The sequence below is a fragment of the Mobula hypostoma genome, chromosome 2, assembly GCF_963921235.1.
Source record: "Mobula hypostoma chromosome 2, sMobHyp1.1, whole genome shotgun sequence".
Lineage (NCBI taxonomy): Eukaryota > Metazoa > Chordata > Chondrichthyes > Myliobatiformes > Myliobatidae > Mobula > Mobula hypostoma.
The window spans coordinates 249,091,381-249,117,602 of record NC_086098.1 but is presented as its reverse complement, the minus strand read 5'-3'; the positions used below and the strand labels follow the sequence as shown (position 1 = coordinate 249,117,602).

General features: G+C 53.6%; 1 protein-coding gene across 6 annotated transcripts in view; it reads right to left on the bottom strand.

The window, feature by feature from the left end:
• The window catches only part of LOC134343088 (platelet endothelial aggregation receptor 1-like), a 69,628-nt gene that overhangs the window by 10,861 nt on the left and 32,545 nt on the right, over positions 1–26,222 (bottom strand). For 5 of the 6 annotated variants that reach the window (XM_063041976.1, XM_063041975.1, XM_063041973.1 and 2 more), the window contains exons 3-14: positions 25,864–25,965; positions 25,097–25,197; positions 23,374–23,466; positions 20,943–21,186; positions 19,942–20,050; positions 19,570–19,706; positions 18,390–18,602; positions 17,438–17,612; positions 12,095–12,215; positions 9,738–9,901; positions 9,041–9,143; positions 4,692–4,838 (exon numbers count right to left, since the gene is read on the bottom strand). In XM_063041976.1, coding sequence (XP_062898046.1) covers positions 4,692–4,838; positions 9,041–9,143; positions 9,738–9,901; positions 12,095–12,215; positions 17,438–17,612; positions 18,390–18,602; positions 19,570–19,706; positions 19,942–20,050; positions 20,943–21,186; positions 23,374–23,466; positions 25,097–25,197; positions 25,864–25,965 — 1,709 coding nt within the window. The remainder of the gene's footprint in view (positions 1–4,691; positions 4,839–9,040; positions 9,144–9,737; positions 9,902–12,094; positions 12,216–17,437; positions 17,613–18,389; positions 18,603–19,569; positions 19,707–19,941; positions 20,051–20,942; positions 21,187–23,373; positions 23,467–25,096; positions 25,198–25,863; positions 25,966–26,222) is intronic. The other variant, XM_063041977.1, reaches the window with a different exon arrangement.

Here is a 26,222-nt window from a genome sequence, read left to right as displayed (position 1 = left end):
AGTTAGAGATGAAAAGGATCCCGTGCAGGGTGTCCAAGTAAAGGAAGAAAGCTGAAAATGGTGTAAGGGGTTTCTTCTTTTATGTTACTGCGTATGTTAATCAAAATGGCTTCTTTGTTATGTTATAATTAAAATGGTTTCTGTTATGTTAAATGCTGAGAAGGTTCTCTCGCTGGTGGCTTGTTTGGGTTATATTACTGATAAGAGAGCGAATGAACCATGGGTGTCCATGTTATTCTTTTTTGGGGTGATATTCTGTCTCATTTGGCTGGGATACGGTGTTTTTGGCGGCTTTTTGGAGGAGAGACCAGGAGTAAGACGGACGTGCTGGGAGCGCCCTGGTCAATCACCTTGGGTGGTCTCGAGCTGCGAGTCGAGGGGGTCGGAGTGGATCGCAGGGCGAAGAGAGAAGACATAGAAACATAGAAAAAAGGTGCAGGAGTAGGCCATTCGGCCCTTCGAGCCTGCACCGCCATTTATTATGATCATGGCTGATCATCCAACTCAGAACCCCGCCCCAGCCTTCCCTCCATACCCCCTGATCCCCGTAGCCACAAGGGCCATATCTAACTCCCTCTTAAATATAGCCAATGAACTGGCATCAACTGTTTCCTGTGGCAGAGAATTCCACAGATTCACCACTCTCTGTGTGAAGAAGTTTTTCCTAATCTCAGTCCTAAAAGGCTTCCCCTTTATCCTCAAACTGTGACCCCTTGTTCTGGACTTCCCCAACATCGGGAACAATCTTCCTGCATCTAGCCTGTCCAATCCCTTTAGGATTTTATATGTTTCAATCAGATCCCCCCTCAATCTTCTAAATTCCAAAGAGTACAAGCCCAGTTCATCCAGTCTTTCTTCATATGAAAGTCCTGCCATCCCAGGAATCAATCTGGTGAACAACAGGAATTCTGCAGATGCTGGAAATTCAAGCAACACACATCAAAGTTGCTGGTGAATGCAGCAGGCCAAGCAGCATCTATAGGAAGAGGCGCAGTCGACGTCTCAGGCCGAGACCCTTCGTCAGGACTAACTGAAGGAAGAGTGAGTAAGGGATTTGAAAGCTGGAGGGGGAGGGGGAGATGCAAAATGATAGAAGAAGACAGGACGGGGAGGGATAGAGCCAAGAGCTGGACAGGTGATAGGCAAAAGGGGATACGAGAGGATCATGGGACAGGAGGTCCGGGAAGAAAGACGGGGGGGGGGGGTGACCCAGAGGATGGGCAAGAGGTATATTCAGAGGGACAGAGGGAGAAAAAGGAGAGTGAGAGAAAGAATGTGTGCATAAAAATGAGTAACAGATGGGGTATGAGGGGGAGGTGGGGCCTAGCGGAAGTTAGAGAAGTCAATGTTCATGCCATCAGGTTGGAGGCTACCCAGACGGAATATAAGGTGTTGTTCCTCCAACCTGAGTGTGGCTTCATCTTTACAGTAGAGGAGGCCGTGGATAGACATGTCAGAATGGGAATGGGATGTGGAATTAAAATGTGTGGCCACTGGGAGATCCTGCTTTCTCTGGCGGACAGAGCGTAGATGTTCAGCAAAGCGGTCTCCCAGTCTGCGTCGGGTCTCACCAATATATAAAAGGCCACATCGGGAGCACCCAACTGCACACAGTACTCCAGGTGTGGTCTCACCAAGGCCTTGTACAACTGCAGTAGTACCTCCCTGCTCCTGTACTTGAATCCTCTCGCTATAAATGTCAGCATACCATTCGCCTTTTTCACCACCTGCTGTACCTGCATGCCCACTTTCAATGACTGGTGTATAATGACACCCAGGTCTCGTTGCACCTCCCCTTTTCCTAATCGGCCACCATTCAGATAATAATCTGTTTTCCTATTTTTGCCACCAAAGTGGATAACTTCACATTTATCCACATTAAATTGCATCTGCCATGAATTTGCCCACTCACCCAACCTATCCAAGTCACTTTGCATCCTCTTAGCATCCTCCTCACAGCTAACACTGCCGCCCAGCTTCATGTCATCCGCAAACTTGGAGATGCTGCATTTAATTCCCTCATCCAAGACCCCGTGCACAAAGAAATTGTACTTTGATAAGTCTGGTGCCTTTTTCTTTTCCATTTAATATTGTATCTCTATTAATCTCATAGTCCTAGTAAGATTTATGAAGTGTAATCTGTAAAATGTACATTGTGTGCTGTCTGATGATTGATGTTTGAGGCCGTATCGGGTGGCATCGCACAGCAACGACGCAACCGGGAGGCAAGGTTGGGCGGTGGATGGGATTTCCCCTGGATAAATACGAGCCGATATAGCTGAGCGTTACAATGGGATTAGGGGTTAGCGCAAAAATTAGAGGGAAATTAGAGAATTAGGAAGCTTTTAAAAACCAACTTAAAAAGTCATTAAGGGAAGGATGGAATACGAAAGTAAGCTAGCCAATAATATTAGAGAGGATACCAAAAGTTTCTTCAGATACATAAAGTATAAAAGAGAGGTGAGAGTGGATATTGGACCGCTAGGAAACAAAATTGGAGAGGTAGTAATGAGGGACACGAAATAGCGGATGAACTGAACAAAAATTTTGCATCAGTCTTCTCTGTGGAAGACACTAGCAGTATGGTTCCAAAACTCAGGGGGCATGAAGTGTGTGAAGTTACCATAACTAGAGAGAAGGTTCGAGGGAAACTGAAAGGTCTGATGGTAGATAAGTCACCTAGACCAGATGGTGTTCTGAAAGAGGTGTCTGAAGAGATCGTGGAGGCATTAGTAAAGATCTTTCAAGAATCACTAGATTCTGTAATAGTTCCGGAAGACTGGAAATTGCAAATGTCACTCCACTCTTTAAGAAGGGAGAGAGGCAGAAGAAAGGAAACTATAGGCCAGTTAGTCTGATCTCAGTGGTTGGGAAGATGTTCAATTATTAAGGATGAGGTCTCAGGGTACTTGTTGACACATGTTAAAATAGGCTGTAGTCAGCATGGTTTCCTGAAGGGAAAATCTTGCCTAACAAATCTGTTGGAATACTTTGAAGAAATAACAAACAGGATAGACAAAGGAGAATTGGTTGATTTTGTGTACTTGAATTTTCAGAAGCCCTTTGACAAGGTGTCACACATGAGGCTGCTTACCAAGCTATGAGGCCATGGTATTACAGGAGGATTCTAGTGTGGGGAAAGCAGTGGCTGATTGGCAGGAGGCAAAGAGTGGGAATAAAGGGAGGCTTTTCTGGTTGGATGCCAGTGACTAGTGGCGTTCCACAGGGGCCTGTGTCGGGACCAACTCTTTTTACATTGTACGTTAATGATTTGGATGATGAAATTGATTGCATTGTTCCAAAGTTTGCAGATGATATGAAGAGTGGTGGGGGGCAGATAGCTTTGAGGAGGTGGAGAGGCTACAGAAGGACTTAGATTAGGAGAATGGGCAAAGAAATGGCAGATGGAATACAGTGTTAGGAAGTGTATGGTCATGCACTTTGGTAGAAGAAATGAAAGGGTTGACAATGTTCAAAATGGAGAGAAAGTGCAAACAACTGTGGTGCAAGGGGACTTGGGAGTCCTTGTGCAGGAGTCCCTAAAGGTTAATTTGCAGGTTGAATCTGTGTGAGGAAGCCAAATGCAATGTTAGCATTCATTTCGAGAGGACCAGAATGTAAAAGGATGTATTTTGAGATTTTATAAATCACTGGTGGGGCCTCACTTAGAGTACTGTGAGCAGTTTTGGGCCTCTTATCTTAGAAAGGATGTGCTGAAACTGGAGAGGGTTCGAAGGAGGTTCACAAAAATTATTCCAGGATTGAATGGCTTGTCATATGAAGAGCGTCTGGTGGTTCTAGGACTGTATTTACTAGAATTCAGAAAAATGAGGGGTGACATCATTGAAGCCTATCGAATGGTGAAAGGCCTTGACAGAGTGGAAGTGGAGAGGATGTTTCCTCTGCTGGGAGAGTCTAAGACCAGAGGACACAGCCTTAGCATAGAGGGGCGTCTTTTTAGAATGGAGATGAGGAGGAATTTCTTTAGCCAGAGACTGGTGAATCTGTGGAATTCTTTGCCACAGGCGGCTGTGGAGGCCAAATATTTATGTATATTTAAGGCAGAGGTTGATAGATTCTTGATTAGTCAGGGCATGAAGGGATACAGGGAGAAGGCAGGTGATTGGGGCTGACAGGAAAATTGGATCAGCCATGATAAAATGGTGGAGCCGAGCAGATGGGCCAAATGGCCTAATTCTGCTCCTTTAATCCTATGGTTTTTAAGGTTATCAGTGCAGGGGGTGGAATCCTTGTCAAGGAAGTAGACTCGAAGCTGGAGATGAGCTTGGCGTCATGGTGGGTGCAGAACTCACTGAGGTATGTGTGGAAGGGGACAAAGGAAAGTTCCTTGCTGTGGACAGAACATTTTGCCTCAGAGAGGGTAAGGTCAGAAGGAAAGGTGAAGATGCAGCAGGGGCTGGGGTAAGGGAGCATTTGCGGGGTCAGAGGAGAGAGGAGGTTAGGGTGTTCGTGGAAGTCAAGTGGCAGGAAGAGGGAGGGCTCAGAGGAGTGATGGGGGGGCGAGGGGTGAGGAATGTGGTGGAAACAGGGGAGCAGTACGACGCAATGGTGGTGATGGAGGCCTGGGCCTGGAGGTGGTTGGGACCGAGCTGCTAGCTGGAGCAAGAGGCCCAGACTCTTCCCCAAGCCTGAAGCTGGGCACGGGGTAAGGGTTTGCAGTGTTTACTCACGGTGCTGGCAGTTCGGACCACTGTAGCCCGGCGCGCACAGGCAGTTTCCGTTCTCCCAGTGGCAACGACCTCCATTCAGGCAGCGGCACTCGAAGGCACAGTCTGGTCCCCAGCGCCCCAGCTCACAGACCTCCTCACACCAAGGCCCTGCGCATACCGTAAACACACAACAGTCTCTGCTTTACATTCACCACAGTCTCCCCGCCTCTGGAAACTGCTCCTTTATTCCCCTCTGTCCCAGAAGGATTGCCCCCTATCTTTGCTCTCCACCGCTCACTGCCTGGTGCTGGGGAAATGATCAGGAGACATAGAAACATAGAAAACCTACAGCACAATACAGGCCCTTCAGCCCATAAAGTTGTGCCAAACATGTCCCTACCTTAGAAATTACTCGGCTTACCCACAGCCCTCTATTTTTCTAAGCTCCTTGTACCTATCTAAAAGTCTCTTAAAAGACCCTATCGTATCCGCCTCCACCGTTGCCGGCAGCCCATTCCACGCACTCACCACTCTCTGAGTAAAAAACTTACCCCTGACATCTCCTCTGTACCTACTCCCAAGCACTTTAAATCTATGCCCTCCTGTGGGAGCCATTTCAGCTCCGGGAAAAAGCCTCTGACTATCCACATGATCAATGCTTCTCATCATCTTATACACCTCTATTAGGTCACCTCTCATCCTCCGTCGCTCCAAGGAGAAAAGGCTGAGTTCATTCAATCTTTTCTCAAAAGGCATGCTCCCCAATCCAGGCAACATCCTTGTGCAGTGAGCACAGTACTCCAAGTGGGGTCTGACCAGGGTCCTATATAGCTGCAACATTACCTCTCGGCTCCTAAATTCAATTCCATGATTGATGAAGGCCAATGCACCGTATGCCTTCTTAACCACAGAGTCAACCTACGGAACAGCTTTGAGCGTCCTTTGGACTCGGACTCCAAGATCCCTCTGATCCTCCACACTGCCAAGAGTCTTACCATTAATACAAAATTCTGCCATCATATTTGACCTACCAAAATGAACCACTTCACACTTATCTGGGTTGAACTCCATCTGCCACTTCACAGCCCAGTTTTGCATCCTATCAATGTCCCACTGTAACCTCTGACAGCCCTCCACACTATCCACAACACCCCTCAACCTTTGTGTCATCAGCAAACTTACTCACCCAACCCACCACTTCCTCATCCAGGTCATTTATAAAAATCACGAAGGGTAAGGGTCCCAGAACAGATCCCTGAGGCTCACCACTGGTCACCAACATCCATGCAGAATATGACCCGTCTACAACCACTCTTTGCCTTCTGTGGGCAAGTCAGTTCTGGATCCACACAGCAATGTCCCCTTGGATTCCATTACTCCTTACTTTCTCAATAAGCCTCGCATGGGGTACCTTATCAAATGCCTTGCTGAAATCCATATACACTACATCTACTGCTCTACCTTCATCAATATGTTTAGTCACATCCTCAAAAAATTCAATCAGGCTCGAAAGGCACAACCTGCCCATGAAAAAGCCATGTTGACTATTCTTAATCATATTATGCCTCTCCAAATGTTCATAAAACCTGCCTCTCAGGATCTTCTCCATCAACTTACTAACCACTGAAGTAAGACTCACTGGTCTATAATTTCCTGGGCTATCCCTACTCCCTTTCTTGAATAGCAGCAGGCTGATGGTAGCAGACACCAACAGAATCAACAAACTCATTCATAAGGCCAGTGATGTTGTGGGGATGGAACTGGACTCTCTGACGGTAGTGTCTGAAAAGAGGATGCTGTCTAAGTTGTATGCCATCTTGGTCAATGTCTCCCATCCACTGCATAATGTACTGGGTGGACACAGGAGTACATTCAGCCAGAGACTCATTCCTCTGAGATGCAGCACAGAGCGTCATAGGAAGTCATTCCTGCCTGTGGCCATCAAACTTTACAACTCCTCCCTTGGAGGGTCAGACACCCTGAGCCAATAGGCTGGTCCTGGACTTATTTCATAATTTCCTGGCATAATTTACATATTACTATTTAACTATTTATGGTTCTATTACTATTTATTATTTATCGTGCAACTATAACAAAAACCAATTTCCCCCGGGATCAATAAAGTATGACTATCCACTATCTATAAGGGAACAACATCCACCACCCTCCAATCCTCCAGAACCTCACCCATCCCCAATGATGATGCGAAGATCATTGCCAGAGGCTCAGCAATCTCCTCCCTCGCCTCCCACAGTAGCCTGGGGTACATCTCATCCACTCCCGGTGACTTATCTAACTTGATGCTTTCCAAAAGCTCCAGCACATCCTCTTTATTAATATCTACATGCTCAAAATTTTCAGTCTGCTGAAAATCATCACTACAATCACCAAGATCCTTTTCCATAGTGAATACTTAAGTAAAGTATTCATTAAGTACCTCTGCTATTTCCTCCGGTTCCATACACACTTTTCCACTGTCACACTTGATAGGTCCTATTCTTTCACGTCTTATTCTCTTGCTCTTCACATACTTGTAGAATGCCTTGGGGATTTCCTTAATCCTGCCTGCCAAGGCCTTCTCATGTCCCCTTCTGGCTCTCCTAATTTCCTTCTTAAGCTCCTTCCTGTTAGCCTTTATAACCTTCTAGATCTCTATCATTACCTAGTTCTCTGAACCTTGCATAAGCTTTTCTTTTCTTTGTGACTAGATTCATTACAGCCTTTGTACACCCTGTTCCTGTACCCTACCGTAAGTCCCTGTCTCATTGGAACATACCTATGCAGAACTCCACACAAATATCCTCTAAACATTTGCCACATTTCTTCCGTACATTTCCCTGAGAACATTTATTCCCAATTTAAGCTTCCAATTTCCTGCCTGATTGCCTCATAATTCCCCTTACTCCAATTAAACGCTTTTCTATCTTACCTGTTTCTATCTCTCTCCAATGCTTTTGTAAAGGAGATAGAATTATGATCACTATCTCCAAAATGCTCTCCCAATGAGAGATCTGACACCTGACCAGGTTCATTTCCCAATACCAAATCAAGTACAGCCTTCTCCTCTTGTAGGTTTATCTACATATTGTGTCAAGAAACCTTCCTGAACACACCTAACAAACTCCACCCCATCTAAACCCCTTGCTTTAGGGAGATGCCAATTGATATTTGGGAAATTAAAATCTCCCATCACGACAACTCTGTTATTATTACACCTTTCCAGGATCTGTCTCCCTATCTGCTCCTCAATATCCCTGTTACTATTGGGTGGTCTATAAAAAACACCCAGTAGAGTTATTGACCCCTTCCTGTTCCTAACCTCCACCCACAGAGATTCCCTCCATGATATTCACCTTTTCTGCAGCTGTGACACTATCTCTGATCAACAGTGCCACGCCCCCACCTCTTTTGCCTCCCTCCCTGTCCTTTCTGAAACATCTAAAACCCGGCACTTGAAGTAACCATTCCTGTTCCTGAGCCATCCAAGTCTCTGTAATGGCCACCACATCATAGCTCCAAGTACTGATCCACACTCTAAGCTCATCCGCTTTGTTCACAACACTCCTTGCGTTAAAATAGACGCATCTCAAACCATCAGTCTGAGCGCGTCCCTTCTCTATCCTCCCTCTCGCACTGTCTACAAGCTTTCTCTATTTGTGAGCCAACCTCCTCTTCCCCAGTCTCTTCAGTTCGGTTCCCACCCCCCAACAATTCTAGTTTAAACTCTCCCCAGTAGCCTTAGCAAACCTCCCCGCCAGGATATTGGTCCCCCTGGGATTCAAGTGCAACCTGTCTTTTTTGTACAGGTCACACCTGCCCCAAAAAAGGTCCCAATGATCCAGAAATCTGAATCCCAGCCCCTGCTCCAATCCCTCAGCCACGCATTTATCCTCCACCTCATTCTATTCCTATGCTCACTGTCACTTGGCACAGGCAGTAATCCCGAGACAGTGCTGTTGTTTATGGGGACCCTGGTTCAAGTAGGCTCTGCAGACTTCTCATTTTTTGAATAGATCTGTAAATTGCTTGCTTTAGTGGATTACTTAAATAGGCTCCATGTGGTGTGGCACTGACCAGACTCTGCAAACTGATGCAGTGCAGTGAGAAATAGACTCTGTAGACTGTTTGAAACTGCAACGCGAGGTCGTAGTTTAGTATTGCACTGCCCACTGAACATGGAGATCATCCCCTCAGTGATCGTAGTTTAGTATCCCCTTGAGATCGTAGTTTAGTATCCCCTCGGTGATTGTAGTTTAGTATCCCGAGATCGTAGTTTAGTATTGCACTGCGCACTGCACATGTAGATCATCGCCTCGGTGCGGGTCTGCATGCAGTGCTCCCCACCCTCGGGGTCAGTGACCTTGCCGTACCTGTTCGACCAGCAGGGCACTGGCAGGAGCCGGTTCGTGCGTTGCAACTTTTCGGGCTGTTGCAGCTGCATTGCTCGGTGCAGCCGGGACCGAACTGGTGGGGCTGGAAGAAATCGGGATCACGGTCAAAACCCCTCCGCCGTCGGACCCCTGCTCCGGCTGCCCCCGCCCCACCCTGATGGTTCATGGGCTAGCTGTCCCATCCATGGCCTCTGACCCAGGGTTGAACAGGCAACCAATGAGATAAGAGATCCCACACTTATCAAAGTTCAACCCTCTGTCCACACCTGGGGCTTTCTCCTTCCCCACCCCGTCCACCCTTCATCTCTCCCCACACCCTACCTCCCCCCACCATATCAGTCCTTCCCCACCTCCTGGCTTCTCTCCCCTCCCCCAGCCCCAGCCTCTCTCCGCACTCCCACCCCTCCCAACCCCTGGCCTCTCCACTCCCCACATCCAGGCTCTTTCCCCTCTCCATCCGCCCCCCACCCCCAGCTCTCTCCCCTCACTCCGTCCCCACCCCAGCTCTCTCCCCACACTCCGTCCCCACCCCCAGCTCTCTCCCCTCACTCCCTCCCCACCCCCAACTCTCTCCCCCCACCCCCAGCTCCCTCCTCTCACTCCCTCACCACCACGGGCCCACTTTCCCAACTGCCCTCCCTGCGCACCCGAGGGCTCTCCCCTCTCCCCTACTCACCAGGCACGGTTTCTCACACCTGGGCCCCTGCCACCCTGGGCCGCAGGTGCAGGTCCTATCCACGGGGTGGCAGGTGGCCCCATTGGCACAGAGACAGGTGTTGTTACAGCTGAGACCCCGGCGGCTGCGATCACAGGGCACAGTGCAGTCCCACCCCGTCCATCCTGTAGGATGGGGGAGGCACAGCACTATCACAGAGCGGTCCTGAACATATCTCTGCCTGACCCCAGAACCCCGCCCCTCTGCAACATGTTCTCCCCCCACCCCCCACGAAAATCCCCAGCACAAGACTCGGCAAGAGTTGCCTGTGTTGCCGGCACACGGCCAGGGCAGGAAGTCATGGTACTGATGGATGGAACACGCTGACTGTGGCCAGCATGGACCAGATGGGCCAAAGGGCCTGTTTCCCAGCTCCATTGGTCTTTATGGCCCACTGACAGAACATCTTCCTGAGCCCGGGGGTAAGTCTGGGGGAGCTTGGTAAAACATTTTATATAAAGCTTCACACATCAAAGTTGCTGGTGAACGCAGCAGGCCAGGCAGCATCTCTAGGAAGAGGTACAGTCGACGTTTCAGGCCGAGACCCTTCGTCAGGACTAACTGAAGGGACGTTTCAGGCGAGAAAGCTTCTTCGCCTTCCCATCTGATTTCAGAATGATCCACTACATCAACACTACTTTGCTGTTCATTCACTTTGTGTTGTAATTTTCACAACTTGCACTACGCTGCTTCCATAAAAGAACAAGTAACAAACTTGATCCTGACTCGGAAGAGGCAACATTGCCAGCATCTGAGAAATTGGAATTGGTTCATCATTGTCACAGGTACCGAGATACAGTGAAAAGCTAGTCTTGCACACTGTTCGTTCAGATCAGATCATTATAGTCATAGTCATAGTCATACTTTATTGATCCCAGGGGAAATTGGTTTTCATTACAGTTGCACCATAAATAATTAAATAGTAATAAAACCATAAATAGTTAAATAGTAATATGTAAATTATGCCAGGAAGTAAGTCCAGGACCAGCCTATTGGCTCAGGGTGTCTGACCCTCCAAGGCAGGAGTTGTAAAGTTTGATGGCCACAGGCAGGAATGACTTCCTATGACGCTCTGTGTTGCATCTCAGTGGAATGAGTCTCTGGCTGAATGTACTCCTGTGCCCACCCAGTACATTATGTAGTGGATGGGAGACATTGTCCAAGATGGCATGCAACTTAGACAGCATCCTCTTTTCAGACACCACCGTCAGAGAGTCCAGTTCCATCCCCACAACATCACTGGCCTTACAAATGAGTTTGTTGATTCTGTTGGTGTCTGCTACCCTCAGCCTGCTGCCCCAGCACACAACAGCAAACATAATCGCACTGGCCACCACAGACTCGTAGAACATCCTCAGTATCGTCTGGCAGATGTTAAAGGATCTCAGTCTCCTCAGGAAATAGAGACAACACTGTTACACAGTGCACTGAGGTAGAACGAGGTAAAGCAATGCAGAATGCAGAATAAAGTGTAACGGGCTGAGGAAGTACAGCACAGGCAGACAGCAAGGTGCAAGATCATAACGAGGTAGATTGTGAAACTGAAATTTCATTATTCCAGAGTCTGGTAAGAGCCAGACAGAAGCTGGTGGTACATACTGTAGTAGCCTGAAAGTCTGTACTCCCAGGGGGAGTGGGTGGAGAGAAGAGAATGCCTGGGGTGGATGCGGCTTTTGATTCCGCTGGCTGAGCAGTGAAGTATAGACAGAGTCCATGGAGAGGAGGCTGGTTTCCGTAATGAGCTGAGTTACTGTACAACCATAACTTCCTGCTATTTCTTGTGGGCAGATGCACAGCAGTAACATACCAAGCTGTGATACATCTGGATAGGATGCTTTCTACAAAGCCATAAGATATAGGAGCAGAATTAGGCCATTCAGACCATCAAATCTCATCTAGCCATTCCATCAGGCTGATTTATTATCCTTCTCAACCCCATTTATCTGTCCTTGCACCATAACCATTGCCAAACTTACTAATCAAGAACCTATCAACCTGTGCTTTAAATATACCCAAAGACATGACCTCCAGGATAAAACGTGGTGAGAATCAATCGGGACATGTCACATTCCTTTAGCTTCCTGACCAAGTAGAGGAACGACGAGCTTTTTGGCTGCTCCCTGCCCCAAGCAGCAAGACCCAGATGTGGGTGTATCCTGAAACGAGACTCCTGCCCATCACATGGGTGTTTCGTGAGCACCCCGAACCGCACTGTTCTGTTCTCCTTCACCCACTGCCTCCACAGATTTAGCAGATACGATCCATACCAAAGAGAGGACCCCTCCTCCCCGCTCAGCCCACCCCAGAGCACTCATCACCTGATAGACAGTGGCAACTCCCATCCACAGGCGAACAGAAGGCAGCATTCTGACATTGGCATATGAAGGAGCAATTCTGTCCGTAGGTCCACAGTGGGCACACCTCAGAACAGTGGCTACCCTGGGGAGAGAGGCACAGCTTAGATCAGGGAGTGGACACAGGACCAACAGGAGGATTCAGCAGAGGGAGGTTCATAAACAACCTAAAATCTCCTGCGCATCCCATCATACATTCCTGGGGTAAGATACTGAGTGAAATACTCTCTGTCCCATCAGACACTCAGGGGTTAAACAGAGTGCAGCTTTCTCCACAGCATCCAATCACACACTCCCGGGGTCAGACACAGAGTGAAACTCCCTCTACACTGTCCCATCACACACTCCCGGGGTCAGACACAGAGTGAAACTCCCTCCACAGCGTCCCATCACACACTCCCGGGGTCAGACACAGAGTGAAACTCCCTCTACACCGTCCCATCACACACTCCCGCGGTCAGACACAGAGTGAAACTCCCTCCACAGTCCCATCACACACTCCCGGGGTCAGACACAGAGTGAAACTCCCTCTACACTGTCCCATCACACACTCCCGGGGTCAGACACAGAGTGAAGCTCCCTCCACACCATCCCATCACACACTCCCGGGGTCAGACACAGAGTGAAACTCCCTCCACACTGTCCCATCACACACTCCCGGGGTCAGACACAGAGTGAAACTCCCTCCACACCGTCCCATCACACACTCCCAGCGTCAGACACAGAGTGAAACTCCCTCCACACCGTCCCATCACACACTCCCAGGGTCAGACACAGAGTGAAGCTCCCTCTACACCGTCCCATCACACACTCCCGGGGTCAGACACAGAGTGAAACTCCCTCTACACCGTCCCATCACACACTCCCAGAGTCAGACACAGAGTGAAACTCCCTCTACACTGTCCCATCAATCTTGGGGTCAGACACAGAGTGAAACACCCTCCACACCGTCCCATCACACACTCCCGGGGTCAGACACAGAGTGAAGCTCCCTCTACACTGTCCCATCACACACTCCCAGGGTCAGACACAGAGTGAAACTCCCTCTACACTGTCTCATCACACACTCCCGGGGTCAGACACAGAGTGCAGCTCCCTCTACACTGTCCCATCACACACTCCCGGAGTCAGACAGAATGAAACTCCCTCCACACCATCCAATTACACACTCCCGGGGTCAGACACAGAGTGAAACTCCCTCTACACTGTCGCCTGGATGGCGTACCATTGCATTTTATCAATGTGTACGCTCCCAGGCGCGGTGTGATGCAGACGCGCCTATTATGTCAGCTGTCCACCCTGCTGAGCTCCATCGATCCTGGGGACTGCGTCATCCTCGGGGGAGATTTCAATTGTACCCTCGAGGCGGAGGACCGTTCGGGCCTCCAACGCGACCCAGCATCAGCAAAAAAGTTAAAGGAGCTAGTCGGCTCCTTTGACTTGGTGGACAGCTGGCGGAATTTTCACCCCAACTCTAGCGCCTTCTCGAGAAGGTCTAGAGAAGGAGGTTCCAGGATAGACCGCATTTACATCTCTCGGGCCTACGCCTCCCGCGTGTCGGCGTCCTCCATGCGGCCAGTGTCGTGCTCGGATCATCACCTTCTGTGGATGGAATTTATTCCACTACACCCTCGGGTGGGATCCGGGTATTGGCATTTTAACAACCGGCTGCTGGAGGACAGCCGTTTCCGGGATTCGTTCCGAGCGTTCTGGGTCTCCTGGAAGGAGAGGCGGAGAGAGTTCTGCTCCCTACGGCTATGGTGGGATGTGGGCAAAGCCCACATCCGGTTTTTATGTCGGGAGTACACTAGGGGGTCGACCAAAGGGCGGGGCTCTGAGATTGAGCGGCTTGAGAGAGCGTTGCTTGACCTGGAGCCCCGCCTCGGTCCGACCACTGGAGACCAGCAGCTGTGGCAGGAATACCAGGAGAAGAAGGACGCACTAAGGGACTTGCAGCTTCAGCAGTCCCGAGGTGCGTACGTGAGGTCACGGATCCAAATGCTGCAGGATTTGGACCGTGGCTCACCCTTCTTCTACTCGTTGGAGAGGTGGCGGGGAGTTCAAAAGCAGCTAGTGGAATTGCTGGCTGCCGATGGCTCCTCCATCACGGACCCTGATGGAATTAACAACGAGGTCCGTTCATTCTATCGGTCCTTATTCTCGCCTGATCCGTCAAATGCGGAGGCGTGCAATGAGGTCTGGAAGGATTTGCCTAAGGTCAGTCCAGAGGATGCAGTGCGTCTGGATGCCCCCCTGACTCGGGAAGAGCTGTCCACTGCCCTTCGGCAACTCCGGAGGGGCAAGTCCCCTGGTTTGGATGGACTGAGTGTTGAGTTTTATCAGGCTTTTTGGGATGTCCTGGGGGATGATTACAGCCTTGTCCTAGGGGAGAGCCTAGCCACCGGAGAAATGCCCCTCTCATGGCGAAGAGCTGTTGTGGTCCTACTGCCCAAGAAGGGAGACCTCCGCCTGCTAAAGAACTGGCGGCCGGTCTCCCTCTTGTGCGCGGACTACAAGATCTTCGCCCGGGCAATGGCCAACCGTCTGGGTTCGGTAATTGGACAGGTGGTCCATCCTGACCAATCTTACACGGTCCCGGGCCGCTCCATCCAGGACAATGTCCACCTAGTACGGGACCTGATCCACCTGCTCCAGGAGACTGGGACCCCGGCAGCGTTTCTTTCTCTTGACCAGGAGAAGGCGTTTGACCGGGTGGACCACAGTTTCCTGCTGGGCACCCTGCAGGCTTTTGGGCTCGGACCACACTTTGTGGCCCGAGTTCGGCTCCTGTACTCTGCCGCAGAGTGCCTAGTTAAGATCAACGGATCACTGACAGGACCTATCCACTTCCGAAGAGGAGTGCGTCAAGGGTGCCCCATGTCCGGTCAACTGTATGCGATCTGTGTCGAGCCATTCCTCGGCCTTCTTCGGCGAAGGCTGACAGGTCTGGTTCTGCGCGAACCGGACATGAGGGTCGTCCTCTCGGCCTACGCCGATGACGTACTCCTCATGATGACAGACCCCTGTGACCTGCGGAGGATGCGCGAGTGCCAAGATGTTTTCTCGGCGGCATCCTCCGCCAGGATCAACTGGGCGAAATGTTCCGGACTCTTAGTAGGCCAGTGGCAGGTGGACTCCCTGCCGGAGGAGATGAGAGCTTTTGAGTGGAGCACCAGACGTCTTCTCTATCTGGGAGTCTACCTGAGTCCTTCTGGGGAGACCTGGCTGGCGAACTGGCAGGACCTGGAGACAAAGGTCATGGCCCGGCTAGGGCGCTGGTCAGGCCTTCTCAGGGTGCTTTCCTATCGAGGCAGGGTGGTGGTCATAAACCAGCTGGTGGCCTCCATGTTGTGGTACCGGATGGTCACCTTGGCCCCCCCTGCCCCTTTTGTTGCGAGAATGCAGAGGAAGCTGGTGGACTTCTTCTGGGGAAACAGGAAACACTGGGTTTCTGCAGCGGTTCTGAGTCTCCCAGTAGGAGAGGGCGGACAGTCGCTGGTGTGTGTACGCACACGACTGGCGGCTCTCCGCCTCAGGACTCTGCAGAGATTCCTGTACGCCGAGCGCCCTCCCAGGTGGCACGTGTTGGCGACTTTCTTCCTCCGGAGGGGCTGCTGCCTTCACGAAGATATGCAGCTACCACCGGCAGGCGTCAGCCGTGCTGCTTGGCAGAGGCTGCCCGGCTTCTATCAGGACCTACTGAGAGTCTGGAACATGGTTGCCTCAGGCCGGGAATCCCCTCCTCTGGCAGAGGGCGGGGTCCTGGCCGACCCTTGCCCTGCCTCAGCGGATGTCGGTGCGGCTCAGGTGTGTGGATCGACTCAAGCTGAGCTGCTCGTCGGGCCCAGGCCCCGCAGCCTTACCCGAGAGACGAATCCACACAACTTGAGCCGTCTTTCATCGACACCCACAATCCCATTCAGGGATGCAGGCAGGAGGTACCTTTATGGGCTGCTGCTCCACACCCTCCACTTCCTAGCCTTTGTCCACCGTCCCGACACGCCATGGCGGTCGGTCTTTCCACCTGGAGGTGAGGGGGGTCCCCAATGGAAGTCCCTTTACAAGGGAGTCCTCCCCATGCACCTTGGGGATCTCGGCTGGAGGGTGCTGCATAAAGCGGTGCCCTGCAATAAGTTCTTTAGTCTGTACACGGATCTCCCAGCCGCGTGTCACTTCTGCGGGCTGGAGGAGACCGTGTACCACATGTACGTGGAGTGTGTGAGGCTGCAGCCCCTTTTCGCGTTTTTGCGTGGGCTACTTCTCGCCTTCTGGTTGCATTTCAGTCCCACCCTATTCATATATGGTCATCCAGTAAGGAGGGGGGCACAGAGGGATGAGGATGTCCTTGTCAACTTGCTCCTGGGGCTGGCGAAAATTGCCATCCGTGGCTCCTGGAAAAGGGTGGCAGGAGGTTCTCCCCGGGCGGACTGCCTGGCTATGTTTAGGGGGTATGTTCGTGCCCGGGTGAACATTGAAAAGGAATACGCACAGTCCACGGCGACCGTAGAGGTGTTCCGGGACCGTTGGGCTCCGCGGGGTGTAAATGCCATCATTGATGAGGATGGCAATATATTGGTTTAAGATGTATTGTCTGTTTGTAGTGTAGTAAATATGTTAGTCACTGGGTTTGTAAATATTGTATAGCACCGACATGTGTAATAAAGAATTTTGTAAAAAAAAAAGGGTCAGACACAGAGTGAAACTCCCTCTACACTGTCCCATCACACACTCCCGGGGTCAGACAGAATGAAACTCCCTCCACACCATCCGATTACACACTCCCGGGGTCAGACACAGAGTGAAACTCCCTCTACACTGTCCCATCACACACTCCCGGAGTCAGACACAGAGTGAAACTCCCTCCACACCGTCCCATCACATACTCCCGGGGTCAGACACAGAGTGAAACTTCCTCCACACCGTCCCATCACACACTCCCAGCGTCAGACACAGAGTGAAACTCCCTCCACACCGTCCCATCACACACTCCCAGGGTCAGACACAGAGTGAAGCTCCCTCTACACCGTCCCATCACACACTCCCGGGGTCAGACACAGAGTGAAACTCCCTCTACACCGTCCCATCACACACTCCCAGAGTCAGACACAGAGTGAAACTCCCTCTACACTGTCCCATCAATCTTGGGGTCAGACACAGAGTGAAACTCCCTCCACACCGTCCCATCACACACTCCCGGGGTCAGACACAGAGTGAAACTCCCTCTACACTGTCTCATCATACACTCCCGGGGTCAGACACAGAAGCTCCCTCTACACTGTCCCATCACACACACCTGTGGGATCTTACCGTGTAACCGGGAGTACAGGCGCACTGGCCAGACACAGGGTTGCATTTGCCTCCGTTCAGACACAGGCAGCCTTTCAGGCAGCCTGTCCCGTACAAAGTGGGAGCACAGCTCTCGTTACACTGGGGTCCGGACCAGCCGGGGTCACAGGTGCAGACTCCTGTCACAGGGTGGCAGCTGAGGGGTGGCCACGAGGAGGAGAGAAAGAGCAAGAGGGATTGGGGGAGTCAGACAATGTACACCACAGAGAAGTAGGCCATTCAGCCCATCTAGTCCGTGCCAGCTACCAAACAACCATTTACACCAATCCCCATCCCATTCTAACATGCCCACCAACCCCGAGATTCTACCCCTCACCCACAGATACTGTGTGGTTAACCCACTGACCCTGCCCGTGTTTGGGACGCGGGAGCGAACTGCACACACAGGCACACTGACGCACCGCGCCCGAGGTCAGGACCAAACCGTGAAGCCCTGTGCCCAAGCCAGGACCCGTGACCTGATCTTCTCCCCACCCCCTGCGCTCTGGGTCCCGCAGCCAGCGGTCAGCAGATCCTCTCAAGCAGGTTCGGGGAGAGAGTTCCAGAGCCGGGCCGTGGGCACTGCCAACACGCTGGCAACTGGGATACGGAACAAGGGGGTCAGAGGGCAAGGGTTAGGGAGGCAGAGATAGAAGGAGAGAGAGGGAAAGTGAAAGAGCGCAAAAAGGAAGGAGAGTGAGGTAGGGAACAAAGAGGAAGAAAGGAAGGGACAGATGGAAGGAAGAGGGATTGACGGAGACATGGAGAGGGATGGTGGGAAGGGGAGGGAGAAACGGAGAGGTGAGAGGAGAGAGCGTCTCTGAGGACCCGCCAGGGTTAATCGGCCTCTCCCTGTTGCAGTCCCTCCAGTGTCAGCCTTCCTGTGGCCCCAATCCATTCCTCCCTCACCCCCTCCCCACCCCTCCCCACCCACCTCTGTGTGTGCAGGGGATCACATGTACACTGCATGTTACACTGGTGGCCATAGAGCTGGTCCTGACAGTGTCGTTGGCTGCAGCGTGCACCCTCGAAACCGTGTGCACACAAACAGGCCCCATCGACGTGCATGCACTGGGCCTGGTTCAGGCAGTCGCAAGTCTGAGCGCAGTCCAGGCCGTACGTGCCCTGTGGGCATTCCTCCTCGCATCTGTTGGCACGGTGGGGGGGGGGGATGGAGGGAGGTGGATACAGGGGTTCAGACCACTCATCATTCAGCCCAGATCACCCACCAAGCCCAGGCCCTGGACCTCAATGTACACACACCCCAACCTCCAGTAACACCTTACCCACACCCCTCAACGGTCCCAAGTCCCCAACACCTCACACCCAGTAAATCCCAGCCCACACCCCCACATACTCACATCTCCCCAACCCTGCATAGTCCACCCCAAATCCATCCAACAACCCCAACACCCTCACCCCCAGCACAGTACCCCTCCACTAATACGCTCACACCACCACCCCACATCACACGTCCATTAACAGCCTCACAACCCCACCCTATCTACCCCTTATTAATACCCTCAACACCAGCCTGGTACTCCATCCACTCTCACTCTCACCCTCACACCCCACCCAGCCCTCCGCCCTCCCCCCTCCCCTAACACCCTGACACCCCCACCCCATTCTAAAATGGACAGGTGGGACAGACTACCCTCTCCCTCAACACCCACCTCATCCGCTGCTTCATCAGGAGAGGTTGAGACAGCACCAGTAACCGTCCACACACACGCTGTTTCAAAGACCACCGCCCCCATCTCGGAAAATCCCAATCCCAATCTCCAAAAGCCAATCCCAAAACACCTATCCCATTGCTACTCTGAAATCCCAACCCCTCACACCAATCCCAGTCCTAAACCAGAGACCGATGCAAGGATGCACAAAGTCGCCCCCGCAGACACACTGCCCTGCCACAGATGCATTCCCCACCCCACAGACACACTCCTCCCCCACAGACGCACTCCCCCCCAGCTCACATTGGCGCTTTCCCCCATCCCATCTCTATACAATCTCTGCTCATCCTGCTCCGTGAGGATACACCCCGTGTCTCCCCCCTCCCCCCGGGTGTATCGTACACGAGCAGTACCCCCATCACCCTGTTCAACCCCCGGTACCTGTCCCCAGTGTAGCCTGGCGCACACCGACACTGTCCCCTGACGTGGTCACACTGCCCTCCGTTGTGACACTGGCATTGGTGGCTGCAGTTCTGTCCGAAGGTTCCCTGTGGGCAGGGCAGGGCGCAAACGGAGCCCTGGCCCGGAGAGGGGGTGTTACCCAAGGCTCTGCAGGGGGGGAGTGAGAGGGCTGTGGGGGAAAGCAAGGAGTAGGTCTGTGACAGGGAGGAGTGTGGTGTGAGGTGGAAGAGGTGTGTGCGGGAGGGGTTGAGTTTTGGCAGCAGTGAGGGAGAGAGGGAGGGGCAGGGGAGGGAGGAGGATGGGGTGTATGGAGGGATGGTAGTGACATCCTTCCCCCTCCTCCCCACTTACCATCCAGCCAGGTAGACAGAGACAGGCCTCATCCCCTGCGGTACACGTGCCCCCATACTGACAGGGACACTGGGAACCGCAGTCTCCTTCCTTGCACGGTCGTTCACAGCTGGAAGAGAATGAGGAGTTAATGAACAACGCTGTCTCAACCTTTCACCATTCACCTATGACCCCTGAACCCTCACTCATCTCATCCCTGACCTCTCCCTATCATTGTCCTGACCCTTCACCCCCTAACCTTTACCTCTGATCCCTGACCATTCCTCTCTTTCAGCCATTCCTCCCAATCTCTTACTCTGATCCCTCAGCCCCTTGACCCCTTCCCTGACCCCTCATCCACAACCCTTCACCCCTTCCCATCTCCCCCTCCTGGATCCTCACCCCATCCCTCACACCTCACCCACTTCCTCTCTTGCCCTCCCCTTTCCCCCTTCCCTTGTCCTCCATCTTCACCCAAATCCTCAGCCTTTCCCCCTTCACTCACCAGGCGCTGACATTAACCACAGTGATTCTGGGGAGGGGACACTGTCCCACTGGGGACAGTTAATAAGCAGGGGGTAGACCCACATCCCCCTCTCACCCACAGTCCTACCCCACTGCCCGTACAGAACTAGACTGATGGTTAAATGGTCTCGCCTATCTCTACACCCAAGGTGAGACGGAGAACGTAACAGACAGGGGCGGGAGGAGAGGGAGAGATGTTGGTGCAGGCTTAGGGGTCAGAGGTCAGAGCAGACAGTGAGGGGTCAAGGTGAGTAGATGAGGTCGTGTTGAGATGTCAGAGTGAAGTGCCGGGCAGGGATGCGTGGTCGGGTTGAGAGATCGAATGGGGTGAGGGGTCGGGTTAAGACGGTTGGAAAGGCGTGAGAGATTGGGTTGAAAGGTCGGGTGGGGTGAGGGGTCAGGAAGGGAGTTAGTGAGGTGGAGGTAAGTGGTGCGGAAGGGGGCAAGGGGTCAGAGAAAGTGATCAGCAGGGTGAGGGGATGGGTGGTGAGACTCACAGTGCTCCAGTAGTCCCGGGTGCACACCAACACTGCCCAGAGGAGGGGTCACAGCTCGACTGGTTCCGACACCGGCATCTCCTCAGGCAGTGCAGTCCGTAGGTCCCTGCCGGACAGGTGTCCTCACAGCTGGCACCCAGATACCCAGAGGGGCAGGAACAGCGGCCGGAGGTGGGGTCACAGATCCCCCCGTTCTTGCACCCACAGTCTGCACAGGCAGGGCCCCAGGTCTGCAGAGAGCAGTCTGTGGGAGGCGAGGAGGGAGAAGAGAGAAAAGGGAGACAAAAAGAAGGGGAGAGTGAATCGGGGAGCCAAGAAGGTAGAGGGAGGGGAAAGAGAGAAGGGTGAGAGAGCAGGGGTGGAGGGAGGGTTATAGTGAGGGGGAGAGGAGGCAGAGGAGGGAGTGGTGTGGGAGGGGGTAAAGGAGGGAAGGGGAGGGGAGGGGAGAGGAGAAAGAATCGGTCACAGTTCCGCAGGTCCAAACTCACCGCCCCCACACCCCCCCTCATTCCACGCCCACTTCCCTGGCCCCTCCCTCCCCGACCGATCCCACCCAATCCTGTTGCAGCTCGGAGTTCCGCCCCGCCCACCTTTGGGTGACTGACAGCATGGACATGGTCACAGACTCTGCATTTCAGTGGCGCCAGTAACTGGGGTGGGGGGGGGGTCCGATTCCTCTCCCCACTCCGGACAGGGCAGGCACCCCCCGTCATCCACTGGAGGGGAATGGTTTTAGATTCAGAACCTCAATGGGTGCGGGGGCTGGTGGAGGAGTGTTGTCGGGGGTTCGACGGTGTGCTGCTAAGCAAGGACTCGCCCTAAGGGGAGGGAAGTGAGGGAGGGGAGGGGAAGGTGAGGGAGGGGAGGGAGGGGAAGGTGAGGGAGGGGAGGGAGGGGAAGGTGAGGGAGGGGAGGGAGGGGAGGGAGGGGAGGGGAAGGTGAGGGAGGGGAGGGAGGGGAGGGGAAGGGGAGGGAGGGGAGGGAGGGGGAGGGAGGGGGAGGGAGGAGGGGAGGGAGGGGGGAGGGAGGAGGGGAGGGAGGAGGGGAGGGAGGGGAGGGAGGGGAGGGGAAGGGAAGGGAAGGTGAGGGAGGGGAGGGGAAGGGAGGGGAGGGGAGGGGAAGGAGGGAGGGGAGGGAGAGGGAGAGAGAGGGGAGGGAGAGGGAGAGAGAGGGTAGGGAGGAGGGGGAGGGGGAGAGGAGGGGGAGGAGAGGGGAAGAGGGGAGGAGAGGGGAAGAGGGGAGGAGGTAGGGGGAGGAAAGAGGAGGGTGAAGGAGGGAGGAGGGTGGAGGGGGAGGAGGAGGAAGGAGGGGAGGAGGAGGGAAGGGGAGGGGAAGGGAGGAGGAGGGAGGGGGAGGAGAGGAGGAGGAGAGGAGGGAAGGGGAGGAGGAGAGGAGGGAAGGGGAGGAGGGGAGGAGGTAAGTGAGGGAGAGAGGAGGGTGAAGGAGGGGAGGGGGTGGGGAGGGGGGAGCAGGGAAGGGAGGAGGGAAGAGGAGGGGGAGAGGGAGAGGGGGAGGGAGGGGGAGGGGAGGGAGAGCGGGGGAGGGGGGAGGGAGGGGTAGGAGAGAAGAGGAAGAGGGGAGGAGGTAGGAGAGGAAAGAGGAGGGTGAAGGAGGGAGGAGGGTGGAGGGGGAGGGAAGAGGAGGAGGAAGGAGGGGGAGGAGGAGGGAAGGGGAGGGGGAGGGGAGGAGGAGGGAGGGGGAGGAGAGAGGGAGGAGGGGAGGGGGAGGAGGAGGGAAGGGGAGGGGGAGGGGAGGAGGAGGGAGGAGGAGGAGAGAGGGAGGAGGGGAGGGGGAGGAGGTAAGTGAGGGAGAGAGGAGGGTGAAGGAGGGGAGGGGGTGGGGAGGAGGGGGAGCAGGGAAGGGAGGAGGCAAGAGGGGGAGGGGGAGGAGAGGGAGAAGAGGAGGTGAGGGAGGAGGGAAGGGGAGGACGTGGGATAAGATGGAGGGGAATCAGGATCACGCAAAATATCACCAACGTCTGTCGTAAAAGTTGTTTTTTGGCAGCAGGACTATAAATTACAATAGGAAATATACAGACAGATATAATCAAATTAAATCAGCAGTTGTTTATTAAAAGGCGCCTGTACCTCCTCCCTGATGGGAGCAATGAGAAGGTGGGCGCCGCCTTTTTGAGGCATCGCATTTTGAGAGGGGTGAGGGGTGAGTGTGATGGGTGGGATGAGGTTGACAGGGAACGGGCAGGGACACAGCGGAAGGTAGAGGGGACGAGGCGAGCCCCACAGGGGATCCTGGAGCGGAGGTGAGGAAGTACCTCCCTCCACCCTCACCGGCTGGATCCACAGCACCGCAGAAACCTCTTGCCCACAGCCACTGCAGAGGGGTCACCCATCCCAGAGGCGATTCGCTATTTTGTCACCCGCTCTATCCTTAGCCCCGTCCACAATTCCCCAACACCCATCCCCGCACTCACTGCTGGAGCAGTCGGACCCTCGCCATCCCGGCTCGCACTGGCAACGATCGGGTCCCACACACCGGCCGTGGACACACTCCTGGCTGCACTGGGCTGTGGACGAGAGCGCGGGAGGCCGGATCATTGCGGGCAAACTCCTCCACGCCCACCCTCTCCCGGGACCCCATCAACCCACGGGACATCCCACCAATGGCCGAAACCCTGACGGGACGCGACAAAACAAAACAAGTGAGTTTCCCTTGGATGCGTTGTGTGGAATTGGTGGGGAGGAGTGTAAGACCACCGGTCAGCGATCCGATCCGGACGGAGAATACCTGGACCTCTCTCTCCCATAGCCTCAGTCTGCCAGGATACAGACCGAGGGATGTGGGGTCACAGGAGGAAGGTGAACTGCCACGTGTTGGGTGAAGGATTGGCATTTCTCCCCCTCCTGCTCCCAGTCACGGGGAGTACCACATCCGGCACATTCCCCACCCTCCTGACTCGGAACTACGCCGTTAACCCGACCGCACAAGTATTGAGTTCGCCAGCTTCCGGTAACTGTTCGCCTTGCCCTCTCTTCCCCCGACCCACTGGCAATCCCCCGCCACTCACTCTCCTGATAATCGCGCACCCACCGCTTCCACTCGGCCATTCCCACCACTGCCACAATTTTCCCAAGACCTGTTGCCCCCTAACTCAATCTCCTGGGCATGCAGGACCGCGTGGCCAGATACTGGTCTACGCTGCAAGCTTGCAGATAGTAGGCCTCATCTCAAATAACGATGAGTCGGACTACGGGAAGGAGATTGGAGCCCAATGGCATGATGTCAAAGCAATCATCTTTCCTCCAATGTCAACAATACAAAAAAGCTGGTCACTGACATCAGAAAGGAGGTGTATACTCCCGTCTACATCAACACTTTTGAGATAAGAATTTCAAGTTCCAATATCACTACCTGTTCTGGTCCAACACAGTCACGAAAGCTCACCAACGCTTGTACATCCTCAGGAGGCTAAAGAGATTTGTCACATCCCCCACCCCTCCCCCGACCCGTCAACCCTTGTCAATTTTTATTGATTCGCCGTTGGCTTTCAAGAACGCTTCGTCTCATGATTTCGATAACTGTCCTTGCACAGTTGTCTTTTGCACGTTGATTGGGTGTGGCCTTTCACCATGGTGGCCAGTGCGATCATGTTTGCTGTTGTGTGCTGGGGCAGCAGGCTGAGGGTAGCAGACACCAACAGAATCAACAAACTCATTCGTAAGGCCAGTGATGTTGTGGGGATGGAAATGGACTCTCTGACGGTGGTGTCTGAAAAGAGGATGCTGTCCAAGTTGCATGCCATCTTGGACAATGTCTCCCATCCACTACATAATGTACTGGGTGGGCACAGGAGTACATTCAGCCAGAGACTCATTCCGCCGAGATGCAACACAGAGCGTCATAGGAAGTCATTCCTGCCCGTGGCCATCAAACTTTACAACTCCTCCCTTGGAGGGTCAGACACCCTGAGCCAGTAGGCTGGTCCTGGACTTATTTCCTGGCATAATTTACATATTACTATTTAATTATTTATGATTTTATTGCTATCTAATTATTTATGGTGCAACTGTAACGAAAACCAATTCCCCCCGGGATCAATAAAGTATGACCATGACTATTACGCGCTATACCCTGGCGGGTCCCTGTGCTCTCAGTACAAGAAGGAGGGGAAACCCCACCCAAGATCCGCCACTTACCCACACAGATACCCCTTCTCTCGTAGTAACCCTGGCAACAGCGCGTGCGTTTCCGGTAGTCAGTCTGTACCCCCGGCCGGTACATCTGACGGTAGGTGATCCTGCAACACAGGCATCGGCCAGTCATCACCCCGCAGAAGCTGAGGAAGGAAGACCGGGGGAGTGGAGGGAGGGAGGGTGGGGAGAGAAGTGGCGGGCTGGGCCGGGGGAGGGAGGGGCCTGCATTGCGTGGAGGGGAGGGGTAGTCGGGGGAGGGGGAGGTTTGTCAGCCAGGGATGGGAGGGTGGGATCGGGGAGGGTTGGCAGGTGCGGAAGGGGTAGCAAGGAGCACGGACGGTTGGGGGAAGGGCAAATCCCGCTCCTCTTCCATAAAAGAAGGGGTGTCATGTTCATGGGGAGTGGGCTGGCCGCGGGGGACCGGGGGAGGGGGATTGAGAGTGGGTGGGGGTGGGAGGTCGGGAGGGTTGGACGGATGGGGGGTGGTTGCAAGAGGAGGGTTGGATGGGAAGAGGGTGAGGGAGGGGACGTGGGAGAGAGAAATAGAGAAGGAGATTGAAAGAGATTTAGAGAAAGATAGTGAGAGAGAGAGAGAGAAAGTGATGAGAGGACAGAGATCGACTGAAAGACGGAAAAGGGGTAGATAAATAGAGAGAAAGAACCCGATATCACGAGGGAAAGAGAGGAAATGGGAAGTGGGCGAAGAGAGAGAACGTGTTTCTCCTCGTCACACTGAGGGGTTTCCCGGAGTCCCAGCCACAGTGCCTGACCTGTGCCTGGTGCACCGATAGTTGCTCCTGGGATCATCGCAGTCCTCCTGCGTCGTCTCGACCTGGGGAATCGCGTACTCCTCCTGTCTGCTGACAGTGTACCTGGGGCGGAGGGGGAAGGGACCTGTCAATTCACAGAAAGAGACCGGTCTAACCACCACCCCCGCAGCCCCGCACAGTCAGCCCGGAGGTGTAACCAGCACCCCCACGGTCAGCCGGGAGGGACGGCGCCTCACACAGGGACTCAAGGGCCGAGCAGTTGGTCGTTCGGTCCCCATGCGCCTGAAAACCGTCCGGTAACGGAGTGCCGGGGGAAGTTCCAGCCTCGCCCTATGGCCGCCCGCCTAGGCTCTGATTGG